Consider the following 21,519-nt stretch of genomic DNA (forward strand, 5'->3'; position numbering starts at 1 on the left):
ACATGCTCCATGTGGACAATCCAGTCACGTGCTAATAGCTCCCGAATAGTTTTGACGAGAATTGCATTTTCGTTGGCTGGAGGATGAGCGCTTTCCAAAAGAAGCACTACGCTCTTATTATCCACACCCACCCGAAGATGTCTAAAGCCAAAATCCCAAGCCACTTTCAAGCCATGCAAGAGGCCCCACAATTCAGCCGAAAGAACTGAACACATTCCAAGGTTGACTGTGAAACCCATGAGCCAATTTCCATTATAATCACGTATCAATCCACCAGCCCCAGCATATCCAAATCTTTTCATGGCACCATCTGTATTTAGACTGACACACGGCCAAATAGGAGCTTTCCAACGAATCATTGTCTCCACTCTCGATTGTTTCCCATGCAAAGGTTGGTGAATGCAACGTAAAATCTCCTTCGTACGAGCTTTTATGTCTGTGGCTATAAAACCACTCTCCCACGAGCCATGATTGAAGAGAAAATTATTCCTCCAAAACCATAATCGCCACACCGCTACTCCAAAACAAACTCTCCAATACTCCTGACTTGTGTTATTTTTCTTTCTTATCAGATTCATCTGCAGCCAATCACTAAGAGGGCATAGAAAAAAGCTATGGGGGTGATGGTTAGGCAGGAGATGAGACCATACTCTCTTGGCCGTAACACAGTCACGGAGTGTATGAAGAATATCCTCAGCCGGCCCTCCACATCTATCACATTGAGTGGAATCAATCAAATGTCTCCTATTAAGTTCCTTCCTCGTTTTCAGCCGACCATGCAAGAGGAGCCAAAGAAAAACTCGGATGCTATGAGGGCCCTTCCAACTCCACGCCAAACACCAAAAGCTATGATCTCCATTGCCAATAGGATCATCCAACAGCTCATAAGCAGACTTTACAGAAAAATTTCCATTAGAGGAAGCTCCCCAAAAGAAACTGTCAGCTCCGTGAGAAGCTGTAGGAGGATGAACTGAAGCAATCTTTAAAAGGATATTATTAGGCAATAAGTGACTAAACAAAGACCAATTCCAGTTTCCAATTTCATCAACAAAATCTGCTACCCGTTTGCTAAGTAGAGTATTCGGAATTGGTTGTGACGTATGTGCAGCCAAAGGGCTTGAGGTTGTCACCCAGCAATCCCACCAAAACCGAACCCTCTCCCCATCACCAATGTTCCATCGCATTCCCACTCGAGTTTGCTCCCAGATGCTTCCCATTGCTTTCCACAAATGAGACCCATATCGAGTAGGCAGGCTTGTAGGAACCTCATCCAAATGAACCCCATACTTAGTTAATAGTACCTGATTACTAAGCTTCGTTGGTTCCGTAATTAGACTCCAAGTGTTCTTCATAAGGAGGGCATGATTCATAATATCCAACTTCTTAAAGCCGAGACCCCCTTTGCATTTCGGAGTGCAAATCATGTCCCAGTTTACCAATCTCATTTTTTTATTTTCAGCCGACCCACTCCAGATAAAACGCCGACATAGCTGATCAATTTTCATTTTTATGCTTCGTGGTAGGTTTGTAGTTTGCATCGTATACACAGGAATAGCTTGTAGAACCGATTGCGCCAAAGTGATACGACCCGCTAATGTCAGGTGAGAGGCATTCCATCTAGAAAGCCTTTGATCAACCTTATCAACAATACTCTGATGTGTTTGCTTCGAAATCCGACTATGGCATAAAGGAACCCCAAGTACTTTCTGTTTGGTCGTCAAGTAAACCAAGTCAAAATGTCAATAATGTTTTGTTATTTATTAGTTATTACATATTTAGAAAATGTACCAGGAAGCTTTAATTTTCTAATTGAAGGCACCAATCAACACATAATGTGTTTACTTACGCGGCATCCATGAGTGGTTTCCTTTTTTTTTTTTAATATGTGATTTTTTTTTCTCACCACAATTTGTTCTCATCCTCTGTATCGTGTCTTCCACTGATGTTGGCTTTTGAATAGAAAGCTGTTAGTATAAAATGACAAATAGTCCGTTTGAAAGTATGGTGAGGTAGTTGAGTTGTTAAAACTCAGCTACTAAGGTATTCAGTAATACTTGTAGCTGAATTTTGGTAGTTTAATAAATTTTTTTTCTCAACTTTTATTTTACAGCTGTAGCTTTTATTTCATAGCAGCTGCAGCTTAAGAGATATAGCACCTCACTCTAAAACACACCCAAAGTGAAGTTTTTTTTTTTTTTTTTTTTTAGAGACAAAGTGAGTTTTTGAATGTGTGACAAAGTGATTTTTTGACCAAGTGTCCTCATTTATATAAGCTACATGGTCAATATTTTTCCTTCAAGCTTTTTTGGAGGTTGAGGCTACAATGCAGATCTCTTGGTTGATTATAGCGCTTTGTAATCTAAACTATGTTAATTACTTAATTATAAGTCAGATTACGGAAAACTAATAATATAACGAAGGTTAAGAATGTACATAAGCTTATCGATTGTAATCTGCCCTTTCGCATGGTGTCTGGGGCCAACTTAAAAAGTTGTATTTCTTTCTATTTAGTGAGTGAGCCATCCATACATGGTCTTCATTGGTTCACTTTTAAAAGAGATTAGGTATCGGTTGACAAGCGTAGCACTGAGAATGCAACATCTGTGATTTGTTTGAAGGATGCTGTCTGAGTTACTGTGTGCATGTTGGCTTTGACGGCATTTCTTCCATAAGACACTGGTTGCTTACTGTTGAATGTTGACATCTTGTTCTAATTATTTTCGTTTCTCCTTCATTGGTATTTAGCTTCATAGGTTCTGTGGATACATTTCTCTGGTCCTTTACAAGTTTCATCTCCGTTTTTTGTTTCTCTTTTTTATCAGGAAGATGCGGAAGCAGGTGAGGATGAGGAAGATTAGTCCATCTCCTGAATTGGGGGCACCGCCAAGTCACTTTTGCTAATAACTTAAAGAGTTGGTTGCTTCAGAAGATGAAGGTCCCAACATGGACAGATCTTCATCCAGGATTTTCATTAAAGCAGAAAGGTCTCCTGCAAATGTACAAGAGGTTCTTGGGATCCAATTCCATTCGAATCAGATTGGGGTAAAGGGTCATTTTCTTCTTTTTTTTTCAATTGTTTTATTGTTGTAAATACATTACAAGTATTTTATGAACAGACACATCCAATGCCCAAGCATTTTATAAGAATACTTCTTTTTTTTCCCCTAAAGAAACATGTTGAAGAATACATGTCAAGTAACAATCTTACAAGGTAATTAACTGTTCACTAATACCAACAACTCATTAGCACACAAGTTTTGGGTTCTAAACTTGGAAACCAATGAAGCAATGTCAAGCTTGAAGTCCACTCCTCTCACCTAATTCTTGTTTTTATGGAAGACTGGTGAGTAAATTATTGACCTCCACTCCTTAAAATAAGGAACACGACACAAATGTCTATAAGCAGGAAGAGTTGCAAACTTGCAACCAACAAGCAATCCATTTATATTTTGTACACAAACTAAAAAATTACACAGAAAAGTAAAGAGGAACAAAATAATATACTAAAACAAACGTAGAACGGATATGTCTGCAGTGCTATCTTTGTCTAGAGGGATGTTTTCCCCATATTAACTAATTAAATACAGCAAACTTATGATATTTGATAACATTTATATAATAATAGGGTCCTTGAACAAAATGCCTAACATCTTTTCACGTGTTTGGATTCTGAAAAAAACAAATTTTCTCCCTTTTTAAGTCTTTCAAGATATTTGCGACACTAAGTTCGGTTCTTGCACTTCTCCATGGCCCTTGGAGCTGCAAAAAAGTAGATACTAGAGTCAGATTCAAGAATACCAGCAAAAACGAAACAAAAGTTATAGAATATTGAGGAAAGAATTTAATTTGGATTCAAACACATTAGACTCCAAAAGAATAAGTGCAATGGGATTTGAAGTTAACCATCAAAGATAAGTCACTTTGTACATTAATGAGTGATACATACCCAGTCCAATAGCCTCTGAACCTTTCATGATGCGAAGTCTTCTACACGTCTCAGTGAACATACTGTGATAACAAACAACAATAACATTAGAATGATGTACTTTTACAACTATGTATTTATTATAAAATTTAATAACTGTAATACATCATATAGGAAGATTTAGATCAAATTTAATAACCAACTTCGATATTCGCAATACCCTGTTGTTTACTAGATGCAAGTGCAACAAAGTGATTTCTCTATCCATGGGCAAAAAAAGTACCAACTTTCAAATGGTTCCAGATTAACATAAACTTCAAAATTGGTGGTTTGCTACTGTGTTAAATTCATGATAAGGCAAATTTACATCAACTAACTGCAGAGTCCAGTTCATGGATACAAACTTAAGAACTCAATACTAGAAGCCAATGAATTCATAAAAATGCCACAAGTAATGAAAAGAACTTACTCCCAAGGGACATCACCAACAAGCATCCAGTCACCATCCCTGTCTTCATATGTAAGCACATATTCAGAACCATGGAGAAGATCCATCAGACGACTCTCACTTAGGCCGTCTTGCCCCGGAAGACCATGAGAATCACATTGCCCTGATTCACAACCAATCATAAACATAAGTTGAAACCTGTTTGAGATATCTTAGAATATTCATGAATTTTCTCTAGAGCTCTTTGACCATAAAATGCCAATTTTGGTACTTATGCCTTAAAAGTCAATGTTGGCAGGAGAGTTACTCGAAAATAGTAATCCGAAGAAAGAAATTCTAATATAGCACGCATAAAATTGAGATCACAAACTTGTTATACCCATTGCATCACAGTGTAGAAAATGATCATATACTTCTTAGAAGGCAATGCTCTTACTCTGACTAATGGAGATCCAACAACGCAAGTATTGTTTCAAAACAGATTGACTTTTTATCTGTGTGTGACTACTGACAAAAACATATATGTGAGAAAAAGAGGAAGAAAGTATACCAATGGTAAAGCAGCTGAACATCTTCTCAAGAGCTGAAGAGAGTTCCATGTAATTGCTGTAGATTTTGAGATCAACCTTCCTTAGATATGGAGCACCATCCATGCTAACCTTTACATAGAGACATCCAGATCCCGACTTGCCTTCAGCGGCATCATTGTTCTTTACCAAATTAGAGGCCATGGTGTTCTTCCGGAAAGATCGAATTGGTGGCCATCCCACCACCTGTGCCCTGTCACGAAAAGATTTGTCTCAATAATGCATCCACATGAACTGTGCTCATACATCTATGAATACAACATAAGAAGAAAATGCAAAAATAGCTAAAAGGGAGCAAATATAAATAGTGCACAAACAAATTTATGATCTAGCTGTGAAAGAAGGGCCGATTATTCCATTTGAAGATATTTTATATGCAGCTCAGTGAAATTCTTCTCCAAAACACTAACTAAACCGAATAGACTAACAACAGAGAAACGTTTAAATTAAAAAAAATGAGGTGGTAATCATATACAAAGTAAAGACATAATAAGTTCAAAACAAAAGCGTAAGCATTGAACGAGCATCAATCGACCAAGACATTCGAAACTAAAGAAACGAGACACATATACTCAAGATTAATTAAAAATATACAATAATGTAAAAAAGATACATAACAGGAAAGCAGAACTTCATACAAACAAAATCAAGGCTGAGTTCTGCCCATAAAAGTCAATTCCTTGAGGCAAAAAAAAAACAAAAAAAAAGTAATAGGTATAAACAAAAGCAACCCATGAAAGAAAAAGAAAATTGAAGATGAGCTTACTTTGCAGCAGGGGCACTAGTTGGTTCATTTTCATTTAAAGCAGGGACTTGATTCTTCTTCTCTTGAACTGGCTTAGGAGACAGAGGCAAGACATCAACTTCCTTCACGATCTTGCACTTATCATCTAACCCACCTCTAGGAGAATACAAGACAGCACCTTTACCCAACTCGGCATCAGGTTTACCATTAATGGACAAACCCCAGTTGCGAGAAGCTCCATCAAGGGCATCAGAGAAACCCCTTTTAGCACCAGAGACTAAGCTCTTCAAAGGGCTAGGAGCAGCATACCCGTTAGTGTTGTTGCTGTTGCTGTTGTTGTTCTCAATATCTTTGCCAAAAAGAGACAGCCCATGTGATGGTTTCCTCCCTGGAGACTGAGACCCTGGTAAGCCAAGCCTCAGCTCAGTCTCCTTGAAATTGAGACATGCTTTGTTGCTACTCGTGTAGTTTTCTTCAGTACAAGAAGAAGAAGAGGAAGAATAGGAAAGCTTGTCAGAGCTTCTTGGCACTGAAGAAGACTCTGATAGGCCTATGTAATCATGCTCAAGTGGTGTAGTAGACATCAAAGGTTACTCAAATAAAAGAACCAACTGTTTTCGACCTTTTTTTCCAGAAAAATGCTTCAAAGAAGAAGACTTTGAAAGGAGTTGTTCTTGTGACTGTGAAGATAAAAAATGGAGTACTTCGAGACACACAACACTAGAGACAGTTAAGGAGAGGCTTATGCAACAGATGCAAGTGATGGGTCTTTTTGATGCAAAAAAGAAGGTTCCTTGGCCTTTCTGTAGCTACTTTGCCACTTGTTTATGGCTCTTACAGTCTTACTATTTTCTTGAAAGAATCATTCTTTTTCTTTTCTTTTCTTTTCTTTTTTCTTTCTTTCTTTTTTTTTTTTTTAAATTTTGGACTGCAAAAACTTACCTTTATGACTTACTTTATTATTTTGTTTGAAAATCTAAAGTTGGCTCATCAAAAGTATCTTTGGCAAATTTTAATGTACATAAATTTTTAGCCAAGTTAATAATGATTATTCGGCAAATTAAACAGCTAATTATTCTTTCTAATAAAAGTATATCATGAGGTATTCTAAAGCTGAGCTTCGTAAAAAGCTTTTATAAAAAAAAGTACGTAAATTTTTTACTCATGTAATCAATTATTAAAAAAGTAAAAATATTTTTTTATTGTGTCGGAATCAATTTTTCATTTAATACTGAAAATTATTTAGATATTTATAAAAGTTTATTGTATAATAAACAAACAAAAAAATGGTACGCAAAAAAATGCCTTTCTATATTTGCTTTGGATTTGCGCTGTCGCTGTTGTTGTTGTGCCAACTTTTTTTAAATCAACTGCACCGACGCATTACTGAGTATTCCCGGCAACCTTTTGCACACTGTTCTTTGTCTCACTATTGCTTTCGGGTACAATTTTATTCCTAATCAATTAGACCCCCACCTGCTAACCTGCGCCGAATCCCCGGATCAAGTTAGCGATGAAGAACAGTTGCATGAGGACAGAAAAACAAAATTAAAATAATTGACCGAATGTTTTGCCTTTTTTTTTTTTAATTTTTTATTAGAGTTGAAACCAAACGTTTCAAGTCTGTTATGATTACTCCTATTTTGGGATTTTCTTTTAAAGCTTTTTAGTGAATTTTTTTTTCTTTCATTGGGTACGATTTGGAAATTCAAGAAAAAAACAGGATGGTGCCAAAAAAATCTGCAAATTTGGAAATTGCCAAAAAGCTGAAAATGAATAATCAAAAGGAAATGCAGTGACAAGTCAACTGACAGATGTTAAAATAAAATTATTCCGAAAATTTTATAAATTGTCGTACATATTTATTTAAAAATTGGACCATTTATTTAAAATTAAAAAAAAACCTTAAATTTTAATTTAATCAATTAACTGACATGCATAATTTTTTTTTTTTTCATTTTTGGCATTTTCTATTTTAATCAGACAATTATTATTCTTTGCTGTCGCATTGCAGTGAATTGTCGGGGTGAATCTTTTCTCACCACGCCCGGATCCACTGTAATAATTGCGCAAACCGAAAGAGGGATCGCGTGCCAAATCCAACGGTGCATAACAAGTCTCAAAATAAACCGATGAGATTATTCCACGTGACACGTCATAGTGGTTGGGGGACATAACGGCGTTTCGTTGTTGGTGCTGGAAGAATTCAACGGAACACGATTCGATCGTTGACTCGTTGACCGCCGTAGTAAATCAGTTACTTGACCATTTACTCCTTGGCCTTCTAAAACTAAAATTAACGAAGTCTATTGGTTGTATTTTTTTTTTAAGTCTTTGTCTTTTTCTCCTAATTTTCTTTTCTATTTCTTGAATCAAGACTTCAGCGGTCTAAAATAATTCCTAATGGTTTATGTTACAAAAATTCCTCTTTCATTAATTTATTTATCTTCTTTTTTTTTTTTAAAAAAAAAAAGCTCGTGAATAATAAGATGTGTTTGATCATGAGAGGTTATATACGAATTTTTGAATCTCCTAATAACTCGCATGCTCATCGTATTGTGCACATTTTACATTTTATTTACAACTCACGAATTCTATTGTAATTATACTCGTGAAACCATTGAAACTTTTTATTCTATGTTCTCTTTTTATTGTTTCTTACCGAAAGAATACATCAAATAAATGTAATATGCTTATTGAAAACATTTTGTAACAATTTTTTTTTATTTTATAAAATAGTCTCATATGTCCTACAAATTTATTTGATCAAAATGTAATCATTATTGGATATAAATGTATAATAAGAAAACAAATTAAAAAAAAAGGGAGAATTATTTTATTTTTTTTTATTTTTCCCCTTTGCGGTACATTGCATCACTTGGAAAGCCGCCCACTCAATGGCACAAGATTAGACATTGAATTGGTAGGTAGGCACAAATCATTATTGTTCATTTTCCCCCCATTTGCAAACGGGCTGCTTCTTGAATAACATAATAGCATAGTTGAAAACTTTTTACTTCAATTAAATAATATATTAGCAAACAATAAATATCCTTTAAAGATTAATCTGACTATTAAAATATTAAAATCAGAAACTGCCCATAATCTCCACATACAAGATGTTGTCTCATCCACCAAGAAAAGTGAGATCAGAATGGACCAATCAAATTTGTTGAAAATCCTAAGTTGAGCATGCTTATAATCACCTTGATATGATAGTGTCTCTCAACTATAACTTTAAAAATATGATTACTCAGAATAAATTTTTGGGTTAATTTTGATTCCCCCCTTGACAAAATAGATGGACAAATTGAGCACTTAAGACTATAATTCATTGTTGGGGACGCTCTTCGTTCTTTGTCGCGTAACAATTGATTGCGGGGGTACTAAGCACTTATCTTTAAAGAGGAGTTTATATTCAATTTCAAGCTCCTTTTCTATTGATATAAAAGACAAATCATTAACAGTTACGAGTAAGCACTTGTTTTTAGGCTTCCTAATTCGCATAACTCTTTTGGTAGTTAACAGCATTAAAAGTGATGTTCAATTACAACCTGCTCATGCTCATAATTAGATGATTATATCTGTTTAATTTTAAAAAAATTAGATGCCATGCATATATCTATAGATCTTGTTAAGATTTAACTACCTTTATCTATTCATATAATTAGTGACTTCTGAACCGTAATTATATACTTCTCTTTTAATTTAGGGATCCAGCTATATTGGATATGATCTAACTTAAAGCATCCATTGCATTCATTGGATCTAAAGTTGAAAGAACTAATATTAATTTCAACCTTAGATCTAATGACTATAATGGATGCTCTAACTTATAGCACCTCTAACATAGTAATTCCCTTTAGTTCATGAAAAAAATCTCGTCGCACTGACTTAAAGGGTTTCAAATATTTTTGGGATCAAGTTAAAAAAAAAAATGAGAATGTGATAGACAAATTGAAGATGTAAATTAAATTATGCACCAAATGGCCAAAGGAATACCTCACTTTTTATTATTGCTTTTTTTATGCCAATTTGCACACTCGCTTCTTTACCCACATGGCTTACTGTGAACTTCATTCATATCCATTAATTGTGGCTAATTTTTCATCTCTTCGGTTGAGTATTTCAAGAATCTTCCTTTGGTTGCTAGGGTTTGTTTATTTTAGCTAGCTAGCTTTACCTTGATCAATTCAATCTTCGTATTATTATATTTAACCGATAAATTAGGTTGTTTACTATAATCACATTTCGTATATTCATAGTATGTGATTATGATTTGTGTGTTATTTCTTTTAATCATTTCTTTTTCTCCAATTTGTCGTCCTTGGTGAGTTGTAACCTCGCTATCGATCGATTCCTTTTTTTTTTTTTTTCATTCTCTTCTTATCCATATGATGTTTTATTTGTTGAGATTAAATTATGCAAAGACAAGCATTAGCAGTAATAAGTTGAATTAATGAATGGGCAAGGTGTCCCATTTGTCTCCCACGCCTCACTTAAAAGTTGAATAGGCCTACTTCCACTTTAATTACAAAGAATAAAAACTCGGTCCCTCCATGAGGATTACTTCTTGTGGGAAAAATAGTGCAATGCATACGCAAGTGGTCTCATCTAAACAATTATGTTTAAGATGAAAAAAAAAATTGAAATAGGGATTCATTTAATTGATAAATATTAGAAGAATACATTTCAGATTATCAAATTATAACTTTTAGAATAACTTTTATCGTGATATAATAACTTTTAGAATATTATCAAATTATTGTAATCTTCAACCTTCTTTTTTTTTTTTTTTCAAAAGATAAGAGAAAAATAAAAGCGAGCTGATGAAATTTTTTTTATCTTCTTACAAAATAAAGATAAAAATATTTATAATAATTTAAAAATATTTTTAAAATATGATTTCACAAATGATAATTTAAAATTAACCCTATTAAAATGAAAAATATTTATTTTTTACACAAAACATTTAATTGTTATTCAGTTGCACAACACCAGTAAGAGAGAGTGAGAGACCTTCTCATCACAACTTTGTTTGACTTGACAAGTGTAAAGCTAAATAAAGAATTAAAGATCACCGTTGATATGGACTGGGAACCACATGGCGATGTGCCAGACACGAGATATCGGCCCACAAAAGATCTAAATAGGATTAAGGGCACGTGTTCTTGATTGAGGGACACCCACCGCCTATAAAAAGAAAAATTATATAATACCTATCATGTATTATAATAAATTAATGCATGCATGACATGTGTAATTGAATTTAATATAATCATTATTTATATGATGATTTTTTAAAATAAATACACACATATCATAATATTATTTATTTATTGTATCTCTAACATAATACATCTAGTGTATTCTAAAATTTCTCTTAAAAAAAATTCCGCCCTTAAAAGTCAGTTAATCCTTGCACATTAACGTTAAATTTAGAGCAACTTCCTATAGCAAATTTTAAAGAAAATAAAGTTTATCAGGATCTTTATCAAACCTGAGGAAAATTCAGTCTTTTTTATTTTTTTTTTCATTTTTTCTATTTATAAATCATGTGTTTAAAGTGTTGATATATATGCTTTGGTGGGTCTCACTTGCTGCCCACCAATGCTACAGTGAGCACAAGTTGCATCTAACTCGATGATCTTAAAGAGATTTCATCATTCAAGTTGCTTTCCAATATCCCCATCTAAAAAATTCTGTTTTGTCATGAAGCCAAGCTAACATTCTCACTTTGTTGTGATGAAAAAGGTCAAAAAAGATGTGGTTCATAAGGAGCATTATCAAACCCTAGCTGAAAAAGCAGTGAAACAAAGATACAACAACCAATAGATGTGGTCATTTGTGACACAAACTTATCATACCGATGCAAATGTAATACAGAATTAATAGGTTGGGTTCAAAATTCTGAGATTTACATTGAATTTTATATCAATATATAAAAATATATAAGTTAATAATCTGACACGTTAAACTTGAATTATAGAGCAGACATCTTGTCATGACGTGGCCAAGTAAATGAATTTAATTTGGCAGGTCATTATAATGAATTGGAAAAACTTTCACATGTCCCAAATGAAACAAGCAATACGTGTTGAATTATTAGGTATAAAATGTTAGGATAAGGTAAAATCCGGAAAGCATATTTCCAATTCAAAGTTGGAACAATGGACTCGTTTGTAGCTTACTACCAAGTGTTGAAGCTTTCTCCGAGTTGTTTCCATCAATGAACAATATGAAGACAGACAAAATTCGGATTCAAAGACATGTGGAAATTATTTAACATATCTCCTAAATAATGTTGGAACCATTATCGTTCCAAATTCGCTTAAACAAACGTCTCCAACACGCTATTGAATATTGATTGATTGATTCTATTCAAGTCACTTTGAAGATTAAAATAAGCATTAGCTCCGTTAGAAAAAAAAAAAAAAATCATGGTGTTTTTCTTCTTTATTTGATCGCTACTCGTAGGAGTTGCAGAGCTTAAGAATGTGATTCTCAGAATAATAATGCAAGTGATAAAATAATCAATCCAAGCTTCTTGGAGCTGTTAATGTCCCATGCATGAACAAGCATTAGCCATTAGTAAAACTTGTACGTGCAAGTGTGACAATTCGTAAAGCCTGTTTATTATGAACACATTATCATTAGTTTGTAAATTTGCAAATTCTGGGTCCAAAATGAATATTACAGCTTATCAGAACAAGATATGCAGATAAAGAACCGAGACACAGAGGGCCACAGCATTACCAAACACAAGTTTGAAATCTTGGCCATCTCTGTGTTCGATATCACTTGGCTTCTTGGTTTCTTTTTTTCAACATTCATGTACCCTTTAAGCCCACAGGACTGGTGATACTCCATGTGCTTGTGGTTGATCTGTATGCATGACACTGTTAGTTAGAATTGAATTATTGGTGAAGCTGAAGCTGCAGAGGAAACCAATGATGGTAGGTCCCAAGAAATTAGCTGCCACGGAGTTAGATTTCAAATGTTTCTGCCATTTTCTTTTTTTTAATTCAAGAATAAGAAAAAACGTATCAGACATGCTTATAACCAAACATCTTTGTTTTTCCTTTTTGAGCTAAGCCAGATGATACTCATAGGATTTCAATTTTGCAGAAAGTAGATCTTGATACGATTCATCATGGCTACAGCTGTATTATTTCAACTATTATATATCACATTGCAAATTAAATGAGTAACATGTTTAAGAGTTTGAGAGTGATTAGCTCCAATATAATGATTTAACGTGGAATCAATTAACCACAAGTTCTCGAACCACAACTCACATTTTGACCAATGAAAGAGCATGTTTTGTCATAAAAGCTCAAGGACAACGATGGAAACCTAATTATATTGCAGTAGGAGAATGAAAATAATGGCATGCTAAACAACATGATGATATCTTGCCGTTATTTGGGGTAGATTTTCGAGCTATGTAATTGTCGGAATTTAAATTTTGGATAGATCCCTGATTGTAATGTCAGTAGTTTGTAATATATTTCGAAAAAAGAAAAAAGTGTACAATTCTAATGAGAACCACAGATAAACTAACAAACAATTTTCACCTTCCATTGCGGTTTCAATTCAAATGAAACTTCAGTCATTTCTCCTTTTCATGGTGGGCACAATCTGAGCTTTTCTCCATACTTGATTGGAATCTTGAATGCATATTTCTCTCCATGCACACATTTAGTGCATCCTTAATCACACATCAAATGTTATTGAAATGAATCAAATTCCACTCTCATTGGCAACCATAGCTTAATGGGTCCTCCCAAATTGTAAAAGCTAGCCTTTTTGGTTGTTATTATTATTATTTTTAATTTTTTATTGATCGTAAAAGCAAAATCCTATCTCCTCCTCCTACCATGTTAACACATGATCAATAATATCCTCCTCTCAGTGGGAATTTTCTTTCAGAATCTCTTAACAGGAAGTCTCAAAAGCTGAAACGATATCATAAAAAAGAATTACCAAATTTGTCGTTACACAATTGGGTGAATGTCAATCTAACTAGCAGAATTGGAAAATGAGTTGCTGATCACTTTGAAATTATTGGTATCTGATGTTGATGTAATTAAGTGCTAGGCCTTGAAGAATACCTGTCTACAGATTGTATAGTAAATGTATAATTGGCATAGTGCGACAGTGTGTATAATTCTTTTCTCTCTAGTGTGTAGAAGTCTTTTCTGTCCAAGAATATGTTATGTGCTAATGCTCTTTTATATCAGGCCACAGCAGTTAATTATAAAAATGATCATAAGGGGTGTACATTGAGAAAGATTTTTCAATATCAAGATGACCTTTTTACCTTTAAAACTGGGCCATTAGGCCTTCAATAAAGCAAGCACTGTGAAGCTTTTAAACCTAGAGGGAAGACGTTGATGATATGGCAAAAAGAATTTACAGATCAAGAATCTAGGCTTGAATAATAGTTGGTTGTCCGGTCATTCAATGTGGGCAAATCAATAATGAACCAAAGTGCCTATTAAGGAATATATGTGCAGTAGTTGTAATATTTAATGAGAAATCACGTTTATACCTTAATGCCTTTTCAATTAATTACGATAATGATGGACACCTAATAATTGCATACAGGTATCAGAAATTGTGGCATGTATATTCCAGGCAAAATAAACCACAAATCTTGCCAGTACCACTATTGAATTTAGACAAGTGTTTGTCTCCAAATAGTCTTTAATGAGAATATTGTGATAAGTATAGCAGAATAAATTAGATAGATAAACCCCATCTCATTCAAAATGTCATCATTTGCATAAATAACAACGGTCCTAATTAATTGAACTGAAACCACCTAATTAATTGCATGCAGCTGCATTTCATTTGTTCTGTGGATTGGGAAAAAAAAAAAAAAAAGCTGATATTTTAGAAATCTCACATTCTAGTCATGGATGTTTGTGGCAACAAAACCGTATGAGGAGTCAATCATTTTGGGAATTTCTTTGTCCAGGCTTTATATTGCACATCTGATCTTATCATATTTCTGGAAAAAATTGACCTTAAAGTGTGCATGGGCCTGTTTCTCCATTTTTATCTAACGAGGCAGCACCTAATTTAATGCCAGAACTGCTGCGCCTGCAAATTTAAGTGGTAGCTAACAAAGGACCAGCCTCTTTTATTACTACCTTTTCCAGAATAAATATTCAATAATATCCAAGCGATAAAACCATATGTGAAATGGTTCACAAAAATTGAGAGCCCACAATCATTAATGGGTCCGAAATGAAGAAATATGAACTTCAACGAAATTATTAATCAGCAATATATAAATTATAAAATATTAAATAAACTTGAGCACCACTACCTTGAACAAGTTGCCATGTTAATGAGGTTACTTTGTAAAGAAAAAGACGTGGGTGTTGTAATAATGATTTGTCCAAGAGTGGAGTGTTAAAAACCCCTCTAAATTTTTATAACGCTTCTTTTAAATATTATTTTCTAAAAAACATTAATTGATAAAATACACGTCCATATATCAAAATTAGCCATCTTCCGATAAATTTTTACCCAAAAAAGTTCTTTTTAAATTTGTACAAATCCTTAAATATTATATTTATCTTCAATTTTTCATATTATTATATAATTTTTTATCTTCTGAACTCATATAATTTTCTTTAAAAAATTCATTTAAAATTTAGAATTTAAATATACATTCTGAAATGGGTGAGTGTAAAAATTTTATCAAAAGAATAATTCATATAAGTGTTTAATTGAATATTCATTCAAAGCGAATTAATTTAATTGGTGTTAGGTAATTGAATATTCATTCAAAGCCAATTAATTTTGTGTTATGACATATAAGTAATTTCCAGTAAAAGGGGTATTACAAGTACTTGAGATCGGTGTCAAAAATCCCTACTCTAAATCCAATCTTTGAATCTGAAAATGGGGCTAGTTTACTATGACTTGTGGATTCTTAATCCAACTTAAATGGGCCTTGTTAAAGATGTCAAAATGAAAGCCAAGTAGCAATTTGTGCAATTTTGTTAATTTTGTCCGAGTGGTTAAGGAGACAGACTCGAATCTGTTGGGCTTCGCCTGCGCTGGTTCGAATCCTGCTGTCGACGAGCTTGAAACACTTTTTTTTTTCCCCATTTTATACATTACCCTTCTGGCCTTCTCCCTCAATTTCCATGCAAACGGCGAATTATCAAAAAGAATGGGACCATCTTGAAATTATCCCACTCTTACGAGAAGATCCAACGGTTAAGTGTTATCTTATTCCGCCACCAATTTCTTTTTTTTGTTTGGGGGGCAAAAATGGCGACCTCTCTTCACTCAAACCTAACATTTCTCCCATCACACCACTCTCCAAAACACAAGCCAACAATCATCACCACTCATCATCGTCTTCCCATACGGTGCGGCCCACGAAGCAATCGCGGACCTCTAGTCAAAGGCAGAATCTTGAGCACGGAAGCAATCCAAGCCGTCCAATTCTTAAAACGCGCCCACAAACAAAATCCCCAGAATCCCACCTATCCACCCCTCTCCCGCCTCATCAAACACGATCTGCTCGCCGCCCTCCGCGAGCTCATCCGCCAGGGCGAGTGCGCCGTCGCCGTCCACGTGTTCTCCACCATCCAGAGAGAGTACCAGCAGCAAGACTTGGGTTTGCTCGCTGATTTGATCAATACATTGGCGAAGAGCGGTTTGACAGGGGAGGTTGACTGTTTGATCGGCGAGTTGGAGGAGATCGATGGTGGTGATGGAAGGGGTCTGTCGAGGGTGGTCAGGGCTGTGGTTGAGGCCGGGTCAAAGGAATCGACGGTCAGGATTTATGGGCTGATGAAAAGAAGTGGGGTGGGGTGTAGTTGGAAAGTGGATGAGTATGCGGGTAAGGTTTTGAGCAAGGGGTTGAGGAGGTTTGGTGAAGAGGAGTTGGCCAATGAGGTTGAGAGGGAATTTTGTTGGGTTCCTGGGGGTAGTTTGGAGAATTTGAGTGTGTAAAATTCATTATCTTGTTATGTATTATATAAAGTTTTTGGTAATTTGATCATCCTCTGTAATTTATGTTATAGATGTATAGAGTGTGAATTCTCCATTTTGTTGAACTTTCTAAAATTACTATAATATGGGCTACAAGTATCCGAAATTACCGAAATACCCACTGTTCTTGTCACCACATCAAATATAAGTCTGATTAGTAAATTCAAGTAACAGTTTGAGATAATAATAACTTTTCCAATCAAATGAATCGCAGTGAGGTGAAAGATCACAATATGGTTCATATTCTCAAACCCTTTTTGTCGTATCATCATCTCATTCGTGTCACTAATTGATTTTCTTATAATATTGTCATTAAGAGTTCGTTTAAAAATAATTGAAAATATCAATCAATGATGGTCAAGCAACTTAAGTGACAAAAATAGTCAAACAACAAAAGTGACAAAAGAAAAACAAAAGAGATTTAATTGATGGATTTTGCAAACTTCTTGTTTATTTAAATTTTGGACAAGGATTAGCAAATTGGCTGTAAATTACTAGATTATCAAAGTAATTTTATTGGGCTGGACCGTTATTATTGGGCCGGATGTGCCTAACTCGACCCCGAACCCAATCTTAGTTAAATGGGTTGTGACGTGAAAAAGAGACAGCCCATGATGGGTTGAGCGAGCGAGAGCATTGAGAATCTCTGAAAAACTGAACACTGAAGTCATCATCCTCGGAATCAAGATCCCGTCAAAAGACCAAACTACCCTCTGATCAAGCCAAAAATTGCTCAGAGTATTTCGTAGGCATAGGCTTGTCTAATTTTTAAAAATTAAATTAAAAAAAAAGGATCAAAATTTGCAACTTAGTTCAAATTCCCCGGTGCGGTCACCACTTCAACTGTTTCTGTTTGTGACCAGAACTTGAACCAAGCAAATCTTAATATATCTCTTAACAAGATTCATCAATAAAAAAATTAGAGCTTTAGAAGAAACCCTAGCAATCTGTATCATCTGCAAAAAGAAAAAGCTGAAAAAATGGCCTCAATACCTCCACCACAAGATGAATGGATTGATACATATAAAAAACTGCTTCCTCATTGGCAATCTCTTGCTCTTTCTCATCAGGTAAGCTTGATATGACTTGCCCTTTAAATTTGAGCTCTTATTTTTCAAGTTTATTTAATTTCCCTTAACTTTTGCTTCCTGTCACCTATGTTTTAGGGCTTTGTACTTTGTTCATTTTTGTGTTTCATTTCTCTGGTGGTGAATTTATAGGAAAATTTCGGTGGGAAATTTTTTTGGTTGATGAATATTATGAAATAAGTTTGACTTAGCTTAATTAAAATGCAATGCGAATGTCCCCAAGAAATGTAATTTATCTTTATTTGAATTAGCTGATGGATATTTTTGTAGCAAAGTTTGAAACTTTTGACTTGTATTGAGACTGAGTATGCTAATTTTATGTTGATTCGCATGTTATCAGAGTCAAAATTAGTTGATTTTGTTTTCTGGGCAGCTGAGAAATCATATGTTTCATTATGAAATTTATTATTGAGTAATTATGTTAACCTTGCAATTGGGTTTTCATGTATATGTTATCTGGACAGACAATTATACCCATTTCGATATCGAGGGTTAATCAGTTTGACGCTGGAAGATTGGACATTGAAATGTCAGCCATGTTAAAAGAACAGTTGGTTAAGGTCTTCTCTCTGATGAAGGTACTTTGTTGTGTTTCTGAAGGAATCTATTGTGTATTGTTGAATTAGCATTCACTTGGTCGATTTTCTTAATTATGTTTCTTTAATTTGTTGGGATTAGCCAGGAATGTTATTTCAATATGAACCTGAGCTCGATGCTTTTCTAGAGTTTTTAATTTGGCGGTTTTCAATTTGGGTGGATAAGCCGACTCCTGGAAATGCTCTAATGAATTTGAGGTACAGGGATGAACGTGCTGTGGAAACAAGAGCAAAAGGTAAGGTCTGAACCTATAATTGTCTCTTTGTCTAATGTGATAGTTCTTGTTGACAGTTTGAGATTCCTGGGTTCCTCAAAACTTCTATCTTAAGTAGATTGGAGATATTTGATGACCTTGGGACTGATTTATAGGGATTAGGGAGGAAGGATGGTTATGCACTTGTTATGTCATCTAATTCACTGTTTTGAGATGATTAATTAAAGATGAAGCTTCCCGCCTATAATTTCTTGTCATGGGCTTTGTTGCTGGTTGATTGAAATATATTTGCAAAGAACTTCTCTAACCTTTGAGTTTGATGGATGCTCTTGAGACGAATGTAATGGATGAATATGACTGTTAATTTTTATTTGCTGTTTGTTTTGGAACCTTCTCAGAATAGACTATAGTTATTGGGAGAATAGTATCTGTTTCAATCCTTGGGCCCAAATGGGAAATTTGAAAATTAAAGCATGCATTTCTAAATGAGCTTTTTGCCATTTGAATATATAAACAGTATTTTTGTTCGTTCTAGAAAGTAGTTCTTTCAAGATAAAAAAGTCAAAAGGGGCCCAGTAAGTGGGTATCATAACAACCAGGATTTCTTTCATGTTTTCATATTCCAGAACAGAAAAATTTTGTTTCCTCAATAACCATTTATTTTGTTGTGTCTTTTGCTCAGCTACCTAACCTACTAAGTTCAAACTTGTTTTTGCAGTCAGAACTGGTTTGGAGGGACCTGGACTTACGAATGCCCAGAAGATTTGGTATTGCATTGCCACTGTTGGTGGACAGTACCTCTGGGCTCGTTTACAATCATTCTCTGCTTTCCGCAGATGGGGAGACTCTGAGCAGGTAGTGCTTATATTAGCAATTTACCTACCCACTGTTATCCTAGAAGGAAGGATTTGTGTGTTTGTATGGGTACATGCATGATGGTGGAGGTATGGGTTACTGATTTTCTTTACATGTTATTCAGAGGCCATTGGCTAGGCGAGCATGGATTTTAATACAGCGGATTGAAGCACTTTACAAGGCTGCCTCATTTGGCAACCTACTCATATTTCTTTACACCGGAAGGTACGTCTTTATATGATATATTATTTTATGAATATAATTAGTACTATGGAGATGAAGTTATCTATTATTTATTAGAGAGAACGCCAGTTAGAGTTGGCTGATTTAACAGTAATTTCTTCATATTAGTGATTATTGATTTCCCTTTACATATTTGCTGACAGAAGGATTTCCAGTAGTACCATTAATGATGTATTTTTCATTTCATTGATTGTTGATTACTCAATTACATGTTCAGTGAGAAATATGAACAATGATTGTTGGACTGTCTCCATTATTTCCATATAAGTAAAGGGATGATATTAAGGATACTGATATAATTGAAAATTGTCAACTGATCTCACAAGGTAGAATATGCTTGAATAATATTTCTGTTAGGAATTATATATTTCAAGCATATCTCTTGGCAATTCAAGGAAGGATATATGGTTAGCCTTATTCTAACATGGTCCATAGCCACATAGGATAGAATTCTCATGGATGGCTAATTATGTACCCACTTAATGGGGTTTGGACAAGACTATCAAAATAAATATTGGATTGTGGACTGCATGCACAAGCTTCTAAACAATTTTGTAGCCTCTTACACCTATTTGCCTTATGTTTAGGGTATTAAGATGACATACTAATTCTGGAATGGCTGAACATGTCTTGTTCTGTTGCAGGTATAGGAACCTCATTGAAAGAGCTTTAAGAGCAAGGCTTGTCTATGGGACCCCTAATATGAATCGAGCTGTTAGCTTCGAGTACATGAATCGCCAGTTAGTGTGGAATGAGTTTTCGGTAATTGTTTTCCCTTCTCTTAATTGATTTTACATCATCTGAAAGTCAATTTACTCAATCAAAAGGATTTGAAAGTAGAAGATCTAGAATCAGTTAACAGGTTGCATGTTGGCAATCAATGTGGGAGAAATTTTGTCCAGTTATGGATTAATACTTGAGGTAATTTATTTTCACTCAGTTTTTCCTCTTCTATGATTTGCAGGAAATGCTACTTTTACTTCTTCCTCTTCTTAACTCGTCAACTGTTAAAGGCTTATTTGGCCCATTTTCAAAGGATAAATCTTCAAGCTCTGAAGAGGATGTCACTACTTGTCCCATCTGCCAAGCAAGTCCAACCACTCCATTTCTTGCCCTCCCCTGTCAACATAGGTATATTACTTAACATCCTATTGTCAGCCTGATTTTCTCACTTCATTGCGAACTAACACATTCAATGTGAAAAAATTATTTGCAGAATTATCTTTCGCACAGCTCCACATTCTTTTTGACTTATAGAAACCAATATGACTCTGCTTACAATTAGTGATTCTTTCCTGTTGACAGGTACTGTTATTACTGCCTTAGGACGCGCTGTGCCGCATCTCCATCATTCCGGTGTTCCAGATGCAACGAACCTGTAATTGCCATGCAGCGGCATGGTGTAATCAACCCAAAAATTTCAAGTCAATGATACTTATACTGTATTAGGAAGAAGAAAAGCTGTATCAACTTAGTGTTATGGTATAAAAGGGCCTGATTCGGCATACAAATCAATCAAGCGTTGTGGCTTTCCGTCTAAAACATTTTTGCCCCAGTATTAAATGGGGATTCATTCCTTATCATCATTCTATCATTTAAACAGGCTATTTTCTGCTTCTCTCGGCAGAAAATTATTCATTTGAAGTGCTGAACTGATATCATTATGAGTCAATATTGGTACAACTTTTTTTTTAATATTATACTCTAAATTAGTCAATTTATAGCTAAGCCCCAATCATTGTGATTCATGCCAAGGACATGATGTAATATGAATCCAAATTCTTAAGACTAGGGA

At 34.7% G+C, this 21,519-nt stretch overlaps 3 protein-coding genes and 1 long non-coding RNA gene across 5 annotated transcripts; 3 read left to right on the forward strand and 1 right to left on the reverse strand.

Moving 5' to 3' along the window:
- Nucleotides 1-2,227: 2,227 nt before the first annotated feature.
- Nucleotides 2,228-3,035, forward strand: LOC112499325 (uncharacterized). The gene is made up of 2 exons (XR_008056614.1): nt 2,228-2,737; nt 2,823-3,035. It is a non-coding gene; the product is annotated as an uncharacterized LOC112499325 (long non-coding RNA).
- Nucleotides 3,036-3,420: 385 nt separating this feature from the next.
- LOC102622306 (auxin-responsive protein IAA27-like) lies at nt 3,421-6,515 on the reverse strand. 2 transcript variants are annotated; one of them, XM_006465580.4, is made up of 5 exons: nt 5,727-6,508; nt 4,924-5,153; nt 4,395-4,536; nt 3,947-4,008; nt 3,421-3,759 (listed from the first exon to the last, which is right to left on the reverse strand). In XM_006465580.4, exons 1-5 carry the CDS (start codon nt 6,287-6,289, stop codon nt 3,722-3,724), a joined length of 1,035 nt encoding a protein of 344 aa, XP_006465643.2. In that variant the 5' UTR covers nt 6,290-6,508; the 3' UTR covers nt 3,421-3,721. The 2 variants fall into 2 exon arrangements, with proteins under 2 accessions (XP_006465643.2, XP_006465642.2); XM_006465579.4 differs by having other exon boundaries at nt 3,421-4,008; nt 5,727-6,515.
- Nucleotides 6,516-15,913: 9,398 nt separating this feature from the next.
- On the forward strand, nt 15,914-16,842 carry LOC102622003 (hypothetical protein). Its single transcript, XM_006465578.4, has one exon. The coding sequence runs from the start codon at nt 15,999-16,001 to the stop codon at nt 16,686-16,688; it is 690 nt and encodes a 229-aa protein (XP_006465641.3). The 5' UTR covers nt 15,914-15,998; the 3' UTR covers nt 16,689-16,842.
- Nucleotides 16,843-17,466: 624 nt separating this feature from the next.
- LOC102621715 (peroxisome biogenesis protein 2) lies at nt 17,467-21,419 on the forward strand. Its single transcript, XM_006465577.4, has 8 exons — nt 17,467-17,797; nt 18,280-18,393; nt 18,494-18,647; nt 19,345-19,481; nt 19,606-19,706; nt 20,369-20,486; nt 20,689-20,855; nt 21,030-21,419. The coding sequence occupies exons 1-8, from the start codon at nt 17,708-17,710 to the stop codon at nt 21,154-21,156; spliced, it is 1,008 nt and encodes a 335-aa protein (XP_006465640.2). The 5' UTR covers nt 17,467-17,707; the 3' UTR covers nt 21,157-21,419.
- Nucleotides 21,420-21,519: the final 100 nt, after the last annotated feature.

Source organism: Citrus sinensis, chromosome 7 (assembly GCF_022201045.2).
Source record: "Citrus sinensis cultivar Valencia sweet orange chromosome 7, DVS_A1.0, whole genome shotgun sequence".
Taxonomy (NCBI): domain Eukaryota; kingdom Viridiplantae; phylum Streptophyta; class Magnoliopsida; order Sapindales; family Rutaceae; genus Citrus; species Citrus sinensis.